Consider the following 19,731-nt stretch of genomic DNA (forward strand, 5'->3'; position numbering starts at 1 on the left):
TGGAAAGTCTGCACTATAATGACAGGCGTACTAACACCTTCTGCGTGCTTCGGCAGCGCATTGATACGGAGCTCAGATATCAATGCGCTGCCGAAGCGCGCAGAAGGTGTTAGTACGCCTGTCATTATAGTGCGGACTTTCCATAGCATAGAAAATCGCCACGTTTCAATTTGTGTAACTGAACTTGTTTCATATCACTGGTCATATAAACCTATGTAAACAGGAAAAACGCGGAAGAGTTTGGTCGCATCTAACTACAGCCCCAAAAAATACCGTTGGCCATACTGAGCCTAGCTACATCGCTAACAGGAGTGACAGCGCGTCTGAGTGACTGGGAGGTCGCGCAAAGCTCAGATAGGTACGGAGCAGCTCGTCTCAATTCAGATAAGAACATATTTCATTATGGAAATACGGTGGACTGTTCCTTTAAGTAATACAATAGAGACTACACTCACAATCCACTTTAAAAGGAACACCTGTACACCTGTTTATTTACACAGTTATCTAACCATCCAATCATGTAGCAGCAGCACAATGCATAAAAATCATGCATATACAGGTCAAAAGATTCAATTAATGTTCACATCAAACATCAGAAAGCGGGAAAATGGGTTCTCTGATAAGGTTATTTATAAATCTCTGGCTTCATGGCAGGTGTACAGGCTATTAAAGTAGAAAGTGAGCAGAAAAGCATCAAATAGGTAAAATAAATTCCTTAAAAAAAAATTCTTGAGAAAATTATAAAGGCACTGTTAAGGAACCTTCAGGAAAAAAAAAGGATGCTTAAAAGGAATTTTAAAAATATCCATGTTGGGATTAAGCATTAAAAAATAAATAAATAAATAAATAAATAAATGTGAGTAACTCAACTTTATTCAGTTATCGTGAATTGTAACCTAACAAGCATGGCCAGCATAGAAAGATGGATGGATTGATAGATAAAGCTTCTGGAGTATTTGTGTTCTAAGGCCCTGGGGATGAAATTGCAAGTAGAATAGGCAAAAAAAGATTAAGCTTTGAAAACAATAAAAGCATATAAAGATTCTTTCCATAATTGTATGAAAATAGGGAGCAGTGTAAAAACTCACCTGAAGGTCATTCTGTGGATTCCAGTCAGAGTCGAATATAACGCAAGTATCGGCAGCAGTCAGATTAATACCCAGTCCTCCAGCACGGGTACACAGCAAAAAGACAAACCGGTCAGAGTCTGACTTACTGAAGCGATCAATGGCTGCTTGACGAAGATTTCCTCTTACTCGACCATCAATGCGTTCATAGAGATATCTGGTAAAAATTAAGTGAATAGTTGTGATGGAAAACCTGTAACCTATCCAATGAAATAAACCTTACTCACCACAATATTGTGCCATTTCAACATGTCAAGCTTTTTTAAACAGTTGTTTACTTTAGGAGGCAACTACTCTATATGGCCAAAAATTTGTAGTCACCTGACCATCACACCCACATCTTTCCCCAAACTGTTGCCACAAAGTTGGACATACACAATTGTATAGGACAGTGATTCTCAAACTGTGGTACGCGTACCACTAGTGGTATGCTAAAGAATCACTTAATTAAATATAAATAAAATTAAAACGTGAAATACTATCCATAATATCTGAATGGATGAAAATATCTTATCAACTGATGACAAGAAAATGAAAGGAGATACAAATTAAGTTAATAATTTAAAGTTTGCAAATGCTTCTGGGTAGCCATACGTAGCGTACGTACGCATTCCTGCCGGTTCTGCTGACAGACGGTTATCCGCCATTGGTAGCTACAGACTAGGCTGTGATGGGAAAAGGTGGAGGTGGCTTTGCTAATTATGATGAGTACGACAAAATTACTGTCGTGGCTTAAATCCGCAAATGGGAGCGTGGATCAGGACAGAGGGAGAACTGAAGAGGACGTGTGTGAGCCGAGCGCAGATGCTAACAACAGTGGCAAAACCAGCCCCAGAACTGCTAGAAAACGGCAGAAACCAGTGAGGAGGAAGTATGACGAAAAATACATAAAATTGGGATTAATCTGGAGCGGGACAGAGGAGGTGCCCAGGCCGCAGTGTGTTGTATGTGGCGACGTTCTGAGCAATGAGTCCATGAAACCATCGCATCTCAAATGGCATCTTACAACCAATCACACAGTACTAAAGGACAAACCAATGGATTTTTTTTTTTTTTTACAAAAACGTGATGAACTGAAGCAGTCCAAGTCCACCATTCTGTCCTATGGTACACCCATAGCCAAAGCACAGGAAACTTCATATCGACACTGAAGGCATCTTTCAGACAGCACACTCTGTTGGACTTCTGGATAAAGCAGTACAGTGAATACCCTGTGCTTTCTGACAAGGCTGTGCGATTTCTCCTTCCTTTTGTGACCACCTACCTGTGCGAGAAAGGCTTTTCTTCACTTGTCATTAAAACAAAGTACAGAAGCAGGGTGGATGCTGAGCCAAACCTGAGACTGAAGCTGACCTCCATTGACCCAGACGTTGCAGGACTGTGTTCACAGAGGCATGCACACCCATCACATTAAGCTCAGTAAGTTGTCAATCAATAGTCAGTCAATAGTCTGTGTATATTTAACTACAGCTGTTATTCTTAATGCTTTTCCTCACTTTTGTTTTATTCTTAATCTTATTGTTCTTCCTCTGTTTGTGGGTGGGTGTTTCTGTTTCAGAAAGCAGTCACTGGAGTTAAGAAACGGCAAGAACTGCAGCTATGCATAGCCTGTTTTGATTTTTTTCAAGTACATCAAGTACAGTACTTTTTTTTTTTACTTAACATTTAAGTACAGTACAGTTATTTAACTTAAGTGCATTTTCATTTAATCTTTAAGAACTGTCTTTTAATATTTATTTTAGTACAATGTTTATTTCACTTTTATGTGCAATTAATTTTATTTGATTCATTATTTAAGTACAGTGTGTTTTCCTATATTTAAACAGTGTTACTGTTCAAAGTACTGTGTGTAATGTTACAGTGGCCAACAATATTAAATATACTTGTTAAATAAAACCTCCGCCTTGTTTTTAATGAATACTTAGGCCTACTACGCTACTGTATTTTAATGTTGGTCATTATGGTGGTACTTGGAAAGCCAAGTATTTTCTGAGGTGGTACTTAGAGAAAAAAGTCTGAGAACCACTGGTATAGGATGTCTTTGTATACTGTAGCAATTCCCTTTCACTGGAACGTTCCAGCATGACAATACTCTACTCAATACTGCACCAAATGAGCTCCATGAAGACATGGTTTGCCGATGTTGGAATGAAAGAAGTCGGGGCTTTGTGCAGGCCACTCAAGCTCAACCCCACTGAACATCTTTGGGATAATCTGAAATGCTGACTACCCCCTAGGTCTTCTTACCCAACATTATTCCCTGATCTTACTCATGCTCTTGTGCCCGATTGCTCAAATACCCACAGCCATGTTCCAAAATCTATTGGAAAGTGTTCGCAGAAGTTTGGAAGTTATTATAACAGCAAAGGGGGACTAAACCTGGAATGAGATGTTCAAACCCCCCCACATACACATGTCATGCTCAGGTGTCCACAAACCTTTGACCACAGTGTATTATTGCTAAGGCTGTTTTTCAAAGGCTGGTCTCTTCTGGCTATGTACCTACAGTAAATTTTGTGTTTTGAATGCATAAACCTTTGAGATTATGATAAGAAATGTCAGGAGCTAGAATTCTGTAAAGTATTATGTAATATTTGCTCAAAATATATTTTACTATTGCTTCCATTTGTTACTTTAAACAGACTTGTTTTATGAATGGATACCTGGCTATTTCAGTGCCTACACTGGAAATAAGGTAAAAATAGCAGATTTCTGAGAAGTTGTCACATTTCTGAATCAATCTCTTTAAAATTCAACACAGATGTGAGAGTAAAGGCCACATCTAATGGGCAATCCCTGAAAAATGACCAATTTAAAGAACTTGCTAGACCCAATACTTTGAACTACAAGACCCAAATAAAACTGAGCAGGATTTGCTTTGTGCCCTATCAGTTGTCATACTGATGCAAGAAAGTCTTACACAACCCCAAATCAGAAAGTTAGGATGGTATGTTGAAATTGAAATTAAAACTGAAAATAATAATTTGTAAACAATCTTTGACCTGTATTGCACTCAACAAAAGCATATTGTTTAATGTTTTACCTCATGAAATTTACTGGGCTGTTTTTTTTTTCTCTCTTTCCCAAAATAAACAAACACTTATTTCAATTTTGATTCTTGCAACACATTTCAAAAACTGTTGGGACAGTAAAGCATTTGCCACTTTATAATTCCTTTCCATTTACCACTTTATAATTTTGCCATTCCTTCTCACAACACTTAAAAGATGCTTAGGGATAAAAGACAACAAGTGATGTAGCATTTCAGGTGTCATTTTTTTCCCCATACTTCCTTGCAAACAGGTCTTAAGGTGTGCAGCAGTACAAAGGCGTCGTCATATTTTTCGTTTCAAAATTCACTACACATTCTCTATTGAGGACAGAAGGGACAGGCACCCTCTTCTTCCACAGCCATGCCTTTGTAATGTGCGCAGAATATGGTTTTCCATGGTCCTGCTGAAATATCCCTTGAAAAGATGTCATCTTGAAGGCAGCATATGTTGCTCCAAAATCTCAATGTACTTTTCTGCATTAATGCTGCCTTCACAGAAGTGTAAGTTACCTTTGCCAAGGACAGTGACAACCCCACACCATGACAGACCCTGGCTTTGGGACTTGTTACTGGTAACAGTCTGGATGTTCATTTTTCTTCATCTTTGGTCCAGAGCACATGATGTCCATTCCTTCCAAAAAAAAAGTCGTGGAATACTGATTTATCTGACCACAATAAACATTTCAACTGTGTGATGATCTATCCCGGATGCCTCCAAGCCCAGAGAAGTTGACAGCGCTTCAGGACACCGCTAACAAAAGGCTTCCTTTTCATACAGCAAAGTTTTAACTGACCTTTGTGGATGTAACTGTGTATTGTAGCGCTGGCATGAGCCCATGTGGTTATATCAGCTATAGATGAGTGTTCTCAATGCAGTGCTGTCTGAGAGATCGGCGATCACAGGTGTTTAAGCTTTGGCTTGCACCCTTGCCCTTTACGCACTGAAATCCCTCCAGATTCCTTGAACTATTTATCTTATCTAACAATAACAGAACCAAATTAGATCTTCGGCTTAATCAACACCGTATCCAAATCCATTTATTTCTTCCTTTGAAGAACACGGTTTTCAAAACATTTCAATAATTGTTGTTTCATATATTTGTTGATAAACTGGAGATCCTCGGATCATCTTTGCTCCTCAAAGATCAGGCCTTTCCTGGATACTGATTTTGTACTAAATCATGGTTACAATCAATCACCTGTTGACATCACCTGTTTCAAATCACATTATTTAATTATTTTAATTGTCCCAACTTTTTTGGAATGCGTTGCAGGCCTGAAATGCAGGAATGGATTTATATTAACAAATTAAATAAAGTTGACCAGACAAAAGATGAAATATGTTCAGTACTATCTGTACTGAAATAAGAGTCAAAGTAAATTTAGAAAAATCACTGCTGTGTCATTTGCATTTTCCTTACCATCCCAGCTTTTTCTGATTTGGGGTTGTATTTCAAAGAAAATGTTTGCTTTAGAGCAGGAGTATTTTATAGCATGTTTGTTGCTCTGGATAAGCAACCGACATGACTGAATGTCCATTACTCTTACCTTTTAAAACTTAACCAGTAATGATTGGTTTATGCCTGTAAATAAGGTTGTAGTTATAGTAGTTATATTTTGTTTGGTAGTGATGACATTACTGCTTTTGACAAACACCATGGAGTCGATTCAGATCAGTAAATATCGGCTGGTTTGAACTTGAAGTAGAGAATAAATGAATACTTTTGTCCATTTGTCAATGATTTCATTAGTTTTTTTTTTTTTTTTTTAAAGATTTTGTGTCAATAATGAGAAGAGAAAGGGTAATGGGGAAGTTATGAGCTACTTTCAGCGAAATAACAGGCAATATCAACAAGCTGAAATATGGCGTGCTTAACTATTTTGGGGTAAAGTTTATTTTATTTATTGTTTTTTTTTTCCTATTACTACTTCTTGTCATTTTATATGATTCTGCAACTTATGTTTTAAAAGAACCATACAGTAAATTAGACCTCTGGTTTAATTGTGCCTTTTTTCTCCCCACACCAGTTTGAAATGAAAAGGTTTTTAAAACATTTTTCTACCTCTTGTGGATGAGATAATCTTCGAGAATGTCAAGACAGCGCACCATCTGGGAGAAGATGAGCACTTTGTGTCCACCAGCCTTGAGACGAGGCAGCAACTTATCTAGAAGAACCAGCTTCCCTGCTGAACGCACCAAGGCTTGAAGATGGAAGTCTGGAGCTGAGGCATTGTACACCTCCCTAAGTTCAGCCACTATTTTCTCTTCAGCACCTGAAAAAATCCACACAAAGTGAGGTGACAACACAAATACCAATGTTCAGATTCGAAAGGACAGAGTAAGACCTGTGCTAGCAATAATACAATTCTTTAAAATAAATAAATAAATAAATAAAAATGCCCACCTTGCCCAATCATACTGAATATCATAAAACACATACAGAGAATGAGAAAGTTGAAAAGGATTGTGAAAAATGTGTTGGACATCATTTACACTTGGTCAGTTCATATGTCATAAACATCAGGATTAGAACCAGGTAGGGATTACCCAAATAAAATGCCAGTGTATACAAAATACACTGGCATTTGATCAAGCAAACTACTTTGGGTGATGAGACATTATATAGCCATGTAAAACAAATGTACTGTACATGCATCCATTTCACCAAGCCACATTTGATCAAAACTCTTCTCAATATATTAAAATCAAAATGCACAAGGTCTAGAAATGCAAAAGTTGGCACTTTTGTTGTTTATGCACCTTATCTTTATAAGGTGCATAAACAACTGATAAGGATCATGACAGGAAATTAAGTGATCAAATATTATAAGCGAATTAAAAAAAATATATGCAGGATACAGCAATCCACCTAACTGTAGATGCAGCTGACTGAAAAGAACATGAATGTGGTTAAAATCTTATCAAGAGGACTTCTGAAAAGTGCAGCAGAAAAGCTTTTGCGCCATCACTGTGGGAGCACAAATTCAAATCCTGATGATGCCACATCGTCTGTGGCCAAGAGTCTAAGACAACGTAAATGAGCCCTGATCGTAAGGATGGCATCATTCTTTCCTCATCTGTGAGCTCATATGTGGAACTGTACAATAAATGCTTTCCTCAGAGTGTATTCAGCTGCCATAACTAGATCATGCAGCAAGAGCAGTAGTATAAAAAAGTTGCGGTTTGACTCTATGTGTCTTTACTGAAAGCATGTTAGTCCTCACCTTCTCAAGTCGGTCACTGTAGAGTGATAGGAAGAACTAGCTAGTAGGTGAGATTTGGTCATAAATAAATTATGGTAAAATTGTTTAAAAAAAAAAATCAGGATGCAAGATACCAGGAATAAACAGAGTTTAGGATAGAGACCTGTGATTAAATAAGGGTGGTTGCAGCATTTGCGGAGCTCCATCATGGTGTTAAGAAGATTGGGGACGTTGCTGTTCTGATTAGCTCCCATGCTCAAGAAGCTGAAGTTACGCTCTAGAATAGCACGGTAGTACTTCTTCTGCACATCAGTCAACTCCACCTAAAGGAAGAATCACTTAGCACTGAGATATTTAGAATGTTTAACATGTCCATTCAGTTTAAGTACAGTATACACCAATTCAGTAATAGTACATCACTCTCAGAACAATGTGCAATATATTGTCTGTTCCAGAGTACTTTAAAATAAAGAAATAAAATTACTAAAAAGTTTTTCTTAGGTAAAGGAGCAGATCTGGAGGGTTCAAGGGCAGTGTGTTTTGGTAAACAGATATTTTAGGGATACGCCCCCTTTTCACACGTTAACACGTTAACTCGGTTGACAGTGGACTGCCTGGCCACTTTACGTCCCAAGGGGCCCTCATGTCTGTATTACCTTCCAGCTCTCACATTTAGTTGTCCTAGCTAGTCTTGCCAAAGTACATTTTCTTAAGTCATCATAAGATGAGAGCATACCTAATAATCTGTTCTCTCTCTCTCTCTCTCTCTCTTCACCTGCTACTCCCAAGTTACCAAAGATTCTGATGCCTTCTGCTCTCCAGACCTGCCTGATCCATCCTGATATCCTACTTCTCTTTGGAGTTTTCATTACCTGAAAGTCACTTGTTGCTGCTAAGGAAGGACCCACATAAAAAGCCTAAAGATCACCATGAGATTACTGTGGATGGCACCCTATAGAAACCATGAAGAACGTTGTGGATCTTGTTCTTTAGAAAACCTTAGGAGTGCAACTGCTAAGAATAGGTTGCACTTAAGTCTCTATCATCAAGCAGGTAATAGCTTCTTTTTGATATAATGGATCAAGTTAAAACTAGAATAAATTCACAAATGACTCATGCTCATAAGTTCCTGTTAACACAATTAGCACTTCTGACTATTTACAGAAGATGAATTTTTAGTTTCACCGTCTGGTGTCACCCAGATGAGAATGAGTTCCCTTTTGAGGCTGATTCCTCATGGATTCTTCCTCATGTCAACTCAGGGAGGTTTTCCTTGCCACCAGCTTGATCATTAGGGATAACTTCATTAATTCATAGTCGGAATTTACGTGTTTCTGTAAAGCTGCTCTGGAACAATGTCTATTGTTAAAAGAATTATTTAAATAAAATGTAATTGAACTAATACAAAGGTCAAGATATTTTAGGATACATTTTAACTTCTTAACATTTTGGGATTGAATTTTAACCAACACCAGAACATATGCTGCTAGAGTTAGTCTTCAGACTGTAATACTGAGTTGATGTTCAGCAACTTTGACATTCTTACCCTACGTTCACACCAAAAGTGGTGAGAGCATCAAAACGATTGGAAGTCATTAATTTTCTCCCCAATGGTACTGTTAACTATTTTTAAAAATTATTTTATTAAGATACAAACATACCGGTTGACATGCATGTTTGCTTTACGGCAATTTTAAATAAAAGTCTGCAAAACAAAGCATTCTGAACGACCTTGAAGACAAATTTTCATCTTCATCACAGACCATCTAAGAACTTACCAGCATCACTGACAGAGCAGCCAGAGCGAATTCTGACGCTCTCGCCGCATTTGGTGCGAACATAGGATTATGGATTCAAATATTAAAATTAGGCAGAAAGCATATTGTTAGATTTATCAAAACTTGTACCTCAATAATGGTCTCTTGCTTTGGTGCCAAGTTCTTTTCCACGTCCTCCTTCAATCTGCGTAGCATCATGGGTTTCAGAATAGCCTGCAATTTCTGCACCTAACGTGATAAATGTATGCAATGAAACTCGTTTAGGCTCTTTTTAAAATATATCTAATATACATGCAAGTGTGCGCACATCTGTGTACCTGCTCCTCCGTTTTGAGATCGCCAAATTCACGCAAGAACTCTGTCTCTGAAGGGAACTGTGCAGGTTCTAAAAAGTGCAACAGACTGAACAACTCTTCCACAGTATTCTGCAAAGGTGTGCCTGTCAAAAGCACTTTATGCTCCTGTAATTGGAAAGAAAGATGATTGACTGGCAGTTCATTATCATTTGGCAATTATCCATTTGAAAAAGAAAGCATTGTACATTGTTTACTATATACCTCACAGTACTGTGTACAATGTACTGTGGCAAAATTTTGAAAAGTTGAAAAAGCAGTTCTAAGCTGTTCGAAGGAAGGCTGATTTTATTTTCAAAAGGTAACAGGTCATCAAAAAAACCTGAACAGTAAAATCAAATATCAAATCATTTGATAAAACATACAAAATGGTAAAGAGGGAAGAGAGGAACCCAGTTGTGGTCAGAACTTTACATACACAAACATGAATGTCATCATGGACATGAAGCTTCTGGCTGAATTCCAATTGAATATTTGAACACTTCTTGGCAGAACTGGTAGAGTTCAATTAAATTTGCCGGGTTCTTGACAGGGACTTTTGGCACAGTTCAAATACTTTTGATAAGCTTGAGGACAGGACTTTGGAAGGCCATTAATTTCCCCCCCCTCAAGACAGTAATGGACTTGCTCCAGAAGGTGTCAGTAATGCCAGCTACTGTAAAACCCCAAAGGAGATGATGGTGCTTGCTGTGCACATAGAAATCCTATAATACACAAGAATGTCCTTCAAGATGATAGACAAGAGAATGGATGAAATCCCTTGGTAGGGGCCTGAATGCTTCGTAATTAACTGCACCCATTATGCTAACAAATATTGGAAATCAAGACGGATCACCTTCCAATAGTAAGAACTCAAGCTCAAAACATTTTTGAGCTATTTACGATATTTTGGGGTTTGAGTACGCAGATTTTCATATGGTACAGGGCTATTAATATGACATGTTCTAACATGCACTGCATGAAAAGTGGGACTGTCGTCAGTAAGCAGCATTGTAAGTTGTCAAGGAAGTCAAAGTTAATGACTTGGGAATTTGTAGGCAGCACAGAAAACTACCAGGAACTGCCAGGCATTGACATGGAGAAGTTTGGCAGTTGACCCCACAGACCCCATGTCTAGGGGAAGTGTTCACAATGAAAATTAAAAGGCTGAACAAATACAAATCAGTAGAGAGAGAGAGTGTGTGTGTGTGTGTGTGTGTGTGGGGGGGGGGGATTTCGACTCCCCACTGGTTCTACCTTCTTCTAAAAAGGTACCAACTCCCTTTTAAATGGAGCAGGCTTATGATACAGACTCAAAGTGCAGCTTAAATAAATTTGTGTATGCATGTTTACTATGATACCTTGAATGCCACTAGCAATATTTTTTTTTAACAACACAAAGCGGCTAGAGATAATGAGATGAGACAACAGTATAATTTAAATGCTTAAATGCACAATTGATGTGTTTACAACAGTCAGAGGGTGAGAGAGAAGTCATTGCTAACTGCCAAACTAAATTGTGGGATTAGTGCGATTGCATATTAGGTTCACTGTAGCTGAAAACAAGTGTGCTCTGAGAGCACAATATACCCCACTGGCAACTACAAGTATACCCTAACTCTGGTAAAATGAGACTGAATTGAACGTAATTACAACGTGTATTACCGACATATAACAAAGAATCCCGTCAAGTTTCGTGAAATTCCTCCAAAAATTGTGAGAGGAGTTGATTTCAGAAGGTGAGTACCCTTCCCGGGATGGACAGACATCACTACGACATAATCCCCCTTCCGGCCTTTTGGCCAGCGGGGCATAAAAAGGAGCTTGGGCAGTGTAAGGTTTTATTCCTTTGTAAGGATAAATAATTGTAAGTATTTATTCTTGACCAAGAAGGCAGTAATTTATTTTGTGACAAAATTGTAAGGATTTATTTTTAATATTGTTCTGAGGTAATATTCCAAGTGGAGGGACCCTCAATTTCTGAGATTAAAGGCAAAAATTTACAAGAAAAATCCTGAGATTCTCCAAGATTATAAAGTCAATACAGCCAGAATTCCAAAAATGTTGGGAAGCTGAGTAAAATGTAGGTAAAAACAATGTGATGCAAGCCCTATATTTATTTGAAAATAGTACAATGACAATATATCAAATGTTGAAACAAAAATGTCACTGTTTTTTGAAAAATAAACACTTTTAACATTCTTTTTATTATAAACTTTTGGGAACTGAGGAGACCAATTGCTGTAGTTTTGAAAGAGTTGTCCCATTCTTGCCCGATACACAATTCCAGTTAATCAACATCAAGGGTCTCCCCTTTGCTGTATTTTGTGCTTCATAATATGCCAAATGTTTTCAGTGGGAGACAGGTCTGACTCCAGGCAGGCCAGTTTAGTACCTGAATTGTTTTACTGCAACTGCAGTAAAACTGTAGTAAAACTGCAGCCATGCAGTAAACGTGTAAAATGCGGTTTGGCAGTGTCTTGCTGAAATAAGCAAGGCCTTCCCTGAAAATGTCGTCATCTGGATGGCAATATGTTGCTCCAAAACCTTTATAAATCAAATCAGCATTTATAGTACCTTCCCAAATATGCAAGCTACCCATAATGCTCCCCCCCAATACCATCATAGGTCGTGGCTTTTGAATTGTGTGCACGCCGATAAATCGGATGATCCCCATTGTCTATAGCCCGAAGGAGTGTTGTCCATGATTTCCAAAAATAATTTAAAATATCAATTAATCAGAACACAGGAATGTCCACGTCACCTCATTCCATCATAAATAAGCTCGGGCCCAGAGAAGGCAGCAGCGTTTCTGGATGTTGGTTATACATGGTTTTAACTTGCATTTGTAAACACAGTGATGAACCGTGTTCACAATCGATGGCTTCCAGAAGTGTTCCTGAGCCCAGGCAATGATTTACACAACAGAATTGTGCGTTTTGAAAGCTACGATCACACTACAGCGCACAATGCTTTGTGACGGGTGATCGATGAAAATGAGGTGTTTTGGTGGTGGTGTATGGCAATAGACAGGTGAGCTAAAAACTGTGGTCACACAGCATGTGACAAGTTAAATGTCATGCTTTCACGCACTTGAGCAGCTCGAGCAGTCACGTTCATTCACAGAGCGCATTGTGCACACTCTTGGGACCCAGTCATTATGGAAATACCTGATGCTGATCTGAGCACAAACGACGATACCCAAACCTATTTTGTGGGAACAGACTTGTCTCTGCATTTAAGTTTTAGACAAATTTATGAGTAGGACATTTCTACACACTGAATACTGTAACTAGAATTGCTTTTAAAACATGATGCTTCCGAAAGCCGGATGAAAGTACGGTCATGCTTTTTTATTCCTACTTCATGAAGAACAGAGCCATCAGACAACAACTCCCTATATCAAAGATAGAAAGGTATGCAACAGAACGGACAGAAGAGTCAAGAGGTAATCTTAAAATGATTTTTTTTAAAATTTGGGAACATGATACAAATCGTGTGACATTTTAGTTAAATAAATTTACAAACATTACATATTGTTGCCACTCAGTGATGTGCTCATTGTGTTCAGAGTTTGTCAAACAAGAAATATGAAATAGACAAACTCTTTACACATTTTGTAATTCCATTTAGATTTAACAAGTAGTCCTGATTCACTGATGAGTCCCAAAGTAACTTAAACAGTACTGAATCAAGTGCTTGGTTTGTAGGACAGCAGTAGAGTATAGAGCTTGTTACACTCAAGAGGACTCAACTCATCATTGTTTGACAAACTCTGTTTGAGCATAAACAACGAGCACATCACTAAGCAGCAAGAATAGTTAATAACCTAACAGTTTGTCTTCTCACTCACCAAATTCAACATCTTGAGGCTGTCAAGCAGTTTGCAATTTCTGTTCTTCAGGCGATGTGCTTCATCAATGATCACACAACGCCAAAAGATCTCCCTTAGTTCTGGGCAGTCAGACAGGACCATCTCAAAGGTTGTGATTAGAGCATCAAATTTATAAGCTCCTGGAATGAGGTGCCCCTTAAGAGTGGGAATATATAAAGAATTAATATTCAAGCAAGATAATGTATACTTGAAACAAATAAACAGAACCCTCACGATTAAGTTCCATAATAGAAGCCATACAAATATGGCTAAAAAGGCACTGTTCATAATTTAGGATATATGCACCGCTGGTCAAAATAAAAATACTGCTATTCACTTTATGGTCGGGTTTAATTTGCTATCTATTGTCCAGTTTTATTTCCAAGTTAGATGAGTATCGATTTGATTTCAGTAGCTAAACACACTGGCTAGACAGCAAGTCAAATTTTAGATAATTGTAATTTTTATATCCATGATCTTTCACTTCTGATTTATTAACTCAAACTGCACTGAATTAGTCAAACATATGACCAACAAAATGCTGTAGTTGCTTTAAAATGATTGCTGCTTAAAAAAAAAAAAAGGTGTAGTTGCATTAAAATGAAAATCTAAGAGTTTTAGATTTTCATATTCCATGTCTTTCTTTCTTACTTTCATCAGCTGAAATGTTTATCTTCTACTTTTTTTTCAATAGTCAAACATATTTAAAAAGTATCAACTTTCACTTGAATATGTTTTGCCTGGATACTTCCATTTTAATTAAATATTTTGACAATTATCTATACTTTCACAATTTGAATACTTTCTCTACTCCTGCCAATTTCTAAAGGTTTATTATCATGAACAAAATACTGTTAAGATTCATTCACACTACTGCAATTCAGATACAGTATACCCTGATCAGCCATAATATTAAAATCACCGACATGTGAAGTGAATAACAATGATTATTATATCCACATTCACTGGATATGAGCAATAACCTCTGACTGGCTACTCTACTACTAGGCTATCAGCTCATATACTGTGATTAGAGAAAAACAAAATGGCGGAGCATTTTACTGAACCAACTGAGGATGAAATAAAAACACTACTCAGACCCCCCGCAACAAAATAGGGAAATATTATTTAAAATGGTCAGAACTTTTTTTTTTTTTAATTTTTCAAGAATTATAGCATTTTTTTACAAACTGATGCTGTCATTTGGGCGGCTTGTTTCCATTCTTCTTCTTTAAGCATTAAAATTTGTTGAATTTTTTTAGGCTGGTTCAAAAGCTCAGAGAAGTTTGAAAATTACAGAATTGAAATGTCCAAAGAAGAATTAAATAAATGTCTAAAGCTATTCTATACCTCGGCACGACAGCAAGATGGCACTTTCTTGGGGGGAGATCCCCCCGCCCGTATTGTGGATAATGGTTGATGGTGGCTGTGACTGAAAGGTGTTAGAACACAGTGCATCGCCACAGACCAGAGTGCCCATGCTAACCCATGACCACTGCTGAAAGCACCTACAATGGGTATGTGAGCATCAGTCCTTGGAGAATTGGACCATGGAGCAATGAAAGAAGGTGGTTTGGTCAAACGAATGTTTTCTTTTACCTCTTGTGGATGGCCAAGTGCGTGTGCCTCACTTACATGGGGAAGAGATGGTGCCAGAATGCACTACGGGAAGAAGGCAAGCTGGTAGAGTTAATGTTATGCTCTGGTCAATGTCCTGCTGGGAAATCCTGGCATTCACGTGGATGTTACTTTGAAATGTACCACCTACCTAAACATTGGCACAGACCAGGTACAATGGCACCACAGCTTCATGGCAGTGGTCTTATTCAGCAGGATCATGTGCCCTGTTGCACTTTAACACTGTTTAGGAATGGTTTCAGGAACATGACAAGGAGTTCAAGGTGCTGACTTGGCCACCAAATTCCCCAAATCTCAACTCAAATGAGCATCTGTGGGATGTGCTGGACAAAGTCTGATCAATGGAAACCCCACCTCACAATTTACAGAACTTAAAGAACCTTCTGCTAATGTCTTGGTACCAGGTACCACAGAACCACTTCAGAAGTCTTGTGGACTCCATACCTCATTGGTTCAGACCTGTTTTGGCAGCACAAGTGGGACCTACCTAACATTAGGCAGATGGTTTTAAATGTTATGGCTGATGGGTGTATAGCTATTTTTTTTTATTGTATGCAATAACAAAACTATGAGGCATAGGAAGACTAGCATCTATAATTGCTTAACTATTTCTAGGTTTTCATATTTTTACAAACCAAAACCACAGAAAAGGTTTCCTTTCTTACAAAAAAATCAAAAATCACAATGCCATGTGTGCATGCACAAAGACTGACCTTATCATCCTTGCAGTACATCTCATACTGCTGGATCATTTGTCTGCTGGCCAGACTGCCATGATAGACAATGGCATTCATTTCTGTCCACGTGGAAAATTCCCTTTCCCAGTTTGTGATGGTGGAGAGAGGGGCAATTATCAGAAATGGTCCCTGGACTCCAGTAGCAAATACTTCAGACAGTAGGGCTATTGACTGGATGGTCTTACCAAGACCCATCTCATCCGCCAGAATGCAATTCTGCCTAATAAGAAATGTTCATGTAAGAAATAAAATCAGAAAAAGGCTGTTACAAACCAATTAAATTAAATTTACATAGAGAAATGTTTTAAGTACAATTTGGACAAGATAATCGTGATGCCAGAGTATATCTGCAGTAATGACTGATTCACACACCGTGCTCTCCACAGTTATTCGCACCCCTTGTAAAAGATTAGTATAAAAGGTTAGGCTAGCATATTTCCCATTTAAATTGTAAATTTCTGAGTTGATCGGAGTGTGTAGGAACTTTCAAGCTGTCATAAATGATTTTCTGATGAACTGGGGTACAAATATGAGGTGACTGAGGCCAAATTCCCCGAGTCATCCAACATCATGAAAAATAAGACAGAACACAAACCAAATGATGAAGTGTGTCGACCTTCAAAAGTCAGACAATGGTTATAAAAAATAGCTACTGACCCAAAAATGCCCATTTCTACTGTTAGGACAAAAATAATAATAATAAAAGTGGACACCAACTGGAACTGTTAAATTTGCCTGGAAGAGGACCCAAGTTTATTTTGCCCCCATGTACAGTGAGGAGGATCGGAAGAGAGGCAAAACATCCCCAAGGATCACTGTTGGTGAATTACAAGAAAAGGTCAAATCTTGGGGTTTCAAAGTCTTCAAACGTACCATCAGACTCCACCTCCATGCCAAGAGATTATATGGAAGGCATGTCAGGAAAAAGTCTATTCTGTCAGTTAACCACAAATGTAAGTGCCTGAAGTTTGCGAAACGCTACTACAACTTTTCCTGGAACCGTGTTCCATGATCTGATGTAACAAACATGGAGGCCATAAACACTCAAGGTGGGCTTGGTGTAAAAAGGATGGGTATAATGAAAAGAACCCTTTCTCAATTGTAAAATATGGTGTTCTGTGATGTTTTGGGCCCATTTTTCTTTCAAAGGCCCTGGAAAACTTGTTCAGGTACATGGCATCAGGGACTATGAAATGCCAGGACATTTTAAATCAAACTCTGGCTGCCTCTGCCAGGAACCTAAAACCAGTTCTTCATTGGATCTTCCAGCAGGACAATTATCTGATGCACATGTCCAAATCAACTAAAAATGGTTAGCTCAATCCCCTGAACCCCACTGAAAACCTGTAGGGTGAGCTGAAGGAGAGTGCACAAAAGAGGGACAAGGACTCTATGATCTGGAGAGACTGTATAAAGAGGAATGGTTTCAGATGCCCTGCTCTGTATTCTGCAACCTGATAAAATGTTATAGGAGAAGATAGTGCTGTTTTACTGACAAAGGGAGGTTGTACAAACTTTTAAATGCAGGGGTGCCAATAATAGTGGCATGTGTGTTTTTGTTGAAAATTATTTCTTGATGAGGGATTTGTTTTTCTCTGAATCGATGAATACATTAGTTTAAATTAAAGGTTGGGGAGGTTCCCCCCCCATTTTTCCAGTGTGAGATGAAGCTGCTTCACCAAAAGGTGGATTTTTTCTACCCTTTTTACTAAATCATAACAAGGAGTGCCAATAATTGTGGATGGCACTGTGTGTGTGTAATATATCTCTCTCTCACACACACACAAAATATATTTTATATATTTATAATGGGCGGCACGGTGGTGTAGTGGTTAGCGCTGTCGCCTCACAGCAAGAAGGTCCGGGTTCGAGCCCCGTGGCCGGCGAGGGCCTTTCTGTGCGGAGTTTGCATGTTCTCCCCGTGTCCGCGTGGGTTTCCTCCGGGTGCTCCGGTTTCCCCCACAGTCCAAAGACATGCAGGTTAGGTTAACTGGTGACTCTAAATTGACCGTAGGTGTGAATGTGAGTGTGAATGGTTGTCTGTGTCTATGTGTCAGCCCTGTGATGACCTGGCAACTTGTCCAGGGTGTACCCCGCCTTTCGTCCGTAGTCAGCTGGGATAGGCTCCAGCTTGCCTGTGACCCTGTAGAACAGGATAAAGCGGCTAGAGATAATGAGATGAGATATATTTATAATAATAAATGCATTATATGGACACTCGTGTTTTACTGGGAAATACACAACTCGTATTTTTCATACAAACTACATCTGGGACCTGAGTAACATTTTCCATATCTTCACTAGTTGAGGATATTGATGACGTCACTTCCAATGTTTTCCCACTGATTTGACGCGCGTTAACCCAGATCAAAAGTTAAAATTATTTTGATGAACTTGCTTTTTTTTTTGTGGATGTGTGTATATAATAAAAAGAACATTACATGACGCTTGCTGCGCTCACTCATGAATATATTCACCACTCAAAGATAAAATTACATATCTTTGCGTAATTGTGTAATATCCTGTATATCTCAGACTTTTGGACCAAGGGATGCATCGTGAAGACACTTGCATCTCTGTAATTTGTGTTTTTTCACATATATAATAATTATATACGAAAACACCTGTATAAATTACAGAGATGCGAGTATCTTCACAATGCATCCCTTGGTCCAAAAGTGTGAGGCCACACTGAAAACGTGGTATTTTTTAAAAAATTTGAAATAAATTGGTGGTTTTAGAATTCTGAAGTAAAATTATTTAATATTCTAGATTCATCACTATTCGAAGCTTCTGGAGTCTATGCTAGTGCTCAAGTGCACACTATCATTAAAGCAAAAAGGGGACATACATATTACTAAGACACTCTGAAATGTTTACATTAACTTAAAAGATTCTAATTTTCATTCAAGTTTTTTTTTTCCAATGACAGAATCTGAACTGCTGCATTAAATTAGAAAAGAATGCAAAATGGAATTATGTTTATTAGTGGTCTCAGACCTTTTGACCACACTATGTTTAATGTAAACTGCTTACTTTGACCTTTATTCAGCTGCTTGCAGAAAATATGTCACATTGCTTGATTATTAGTAGGTTATATGCCCATAATACCCGTGTTAGGAACGCCAGAAAAGAACCCATAACACTAAGAAATCCTTTTAGTGTCATCCATATTTTATTATTCTGCATTTTAAACTTGGCCACAACTTGGTTTCACTTTGATTTAAGAAGGAGAATAGAAAAAAAGTGATTTGTTTAATGTTTCTCCATACTGGGGGGGGTGGGTGGGGGGGGTTGCACAAAAATGTCTCATACATGAGTGTCCAATTTATTAAAAAAAAAAAATTATAATTTTAACCAACATGCCAAATCAGATCTATGGCATATTTTGAAGAAGAAAGGAAGGAACACATCTCTTCAGATATGGGAACAAACTATCCATAAAAATTGATTGATTCAGTCCGAAATGAAATCCCAGAGTAATGACCAAAATAATTACTACCTAACTATCTGAGATAATTATATTACCCCACCTGCCCAGTCCAAATGGGCTATAGGCAACTAAATAAGACAATTTTAAGACAAAAATCACATTTTATTTATTGGGTGTCTAAGTTTAAGCTTGATTTGACAGTGATGTGAATGTAATTCATATTGATTCAGTACCTGTTATACCAGTTGAAAAATAGCCAGTTGACTCCCTCTAGCTGATACTCTCTCAGGGTGTTTCCACTACGGTATTCTCGTGATTGCTCCAGCTTCTTCCATGCACTTGCAGGTGGGCGAGACTAACAGGAAAACAGTTTTAGGATAAATGTTTACACAATGTCCTGTACTGTACATCACCACAAACATAATTCAATATTATCCATGGAGGATCTAGTGAAGTACACCATTACAAAGTACACCATTATAGAGGCATGCAGAGGTGATGCTCATGCCATCATATGCTCTGGCTCCATCCCAATGTGGTTTGGCGATTGCAACAG

At 38.2% G+C, this 19,731-nt stretch overlaps 1 protein-coding gene across 1 annotated transcript in view; it reads right to left on the minus strand.

Moving 5' to 3' along the window:
- chd8 (chromodomain helicase DNA binding protein 8) overlaps positions 1–19,731 on the minus strand; it is a 202,374-nt gene that overhangs the window by 69,974 nt on the left and 112,669 nt on the right. Inside the window, exons 14-21 of the mRNA XM_060930000.1 lie at positions 19,409–19,530; positions 15,719–15,962; positions 13,347–13,523; positions 9,479–9,622; positions 9,291–9,389; positions 7,547–7,706; positions 6,243–6,453; positions 1,089–1,284 (exon numbers count right to left, since the gene is read on the minus strand). Coding sequence (XP_060785983.1) covers positions 1,089–1,284; positions 6,243–6,453; positions 7,547–7,706; positions 9,291–9,389; positions 9,479–9,622; positions 13,347–13,523; positions 15,719–15,962; positions 19,409–19,530 — 1,353 coding nt within the window. The remainder of the gene's footprint in view (positions 1–1,088; positions 1,285–6,242; positions 6,454–7,546; positions 7,707–9,290; positions 9,390–9,478; positions 9,623–13,346; positions 13,524–15,718; positions 15,963–19,408; positions 19,531–19,731) is intronic.

Source organism: Neoarius graeffei, chromosome 1 (genome assembly GCF_027579695.1).
Source record: "Neoarius graeffei isolate fNeoGra1 chromosome 1, fNeoGra1.pri, whole genome shotgun sequence".
In the NCBI taxonomy this organism is placed as follows: domain Eukaryota; kingdom Metazoa; phylum Chordata; class Actinopteri; order Siluriformes; family Ariidae; genus Neoarius; species Neoarius graeffei.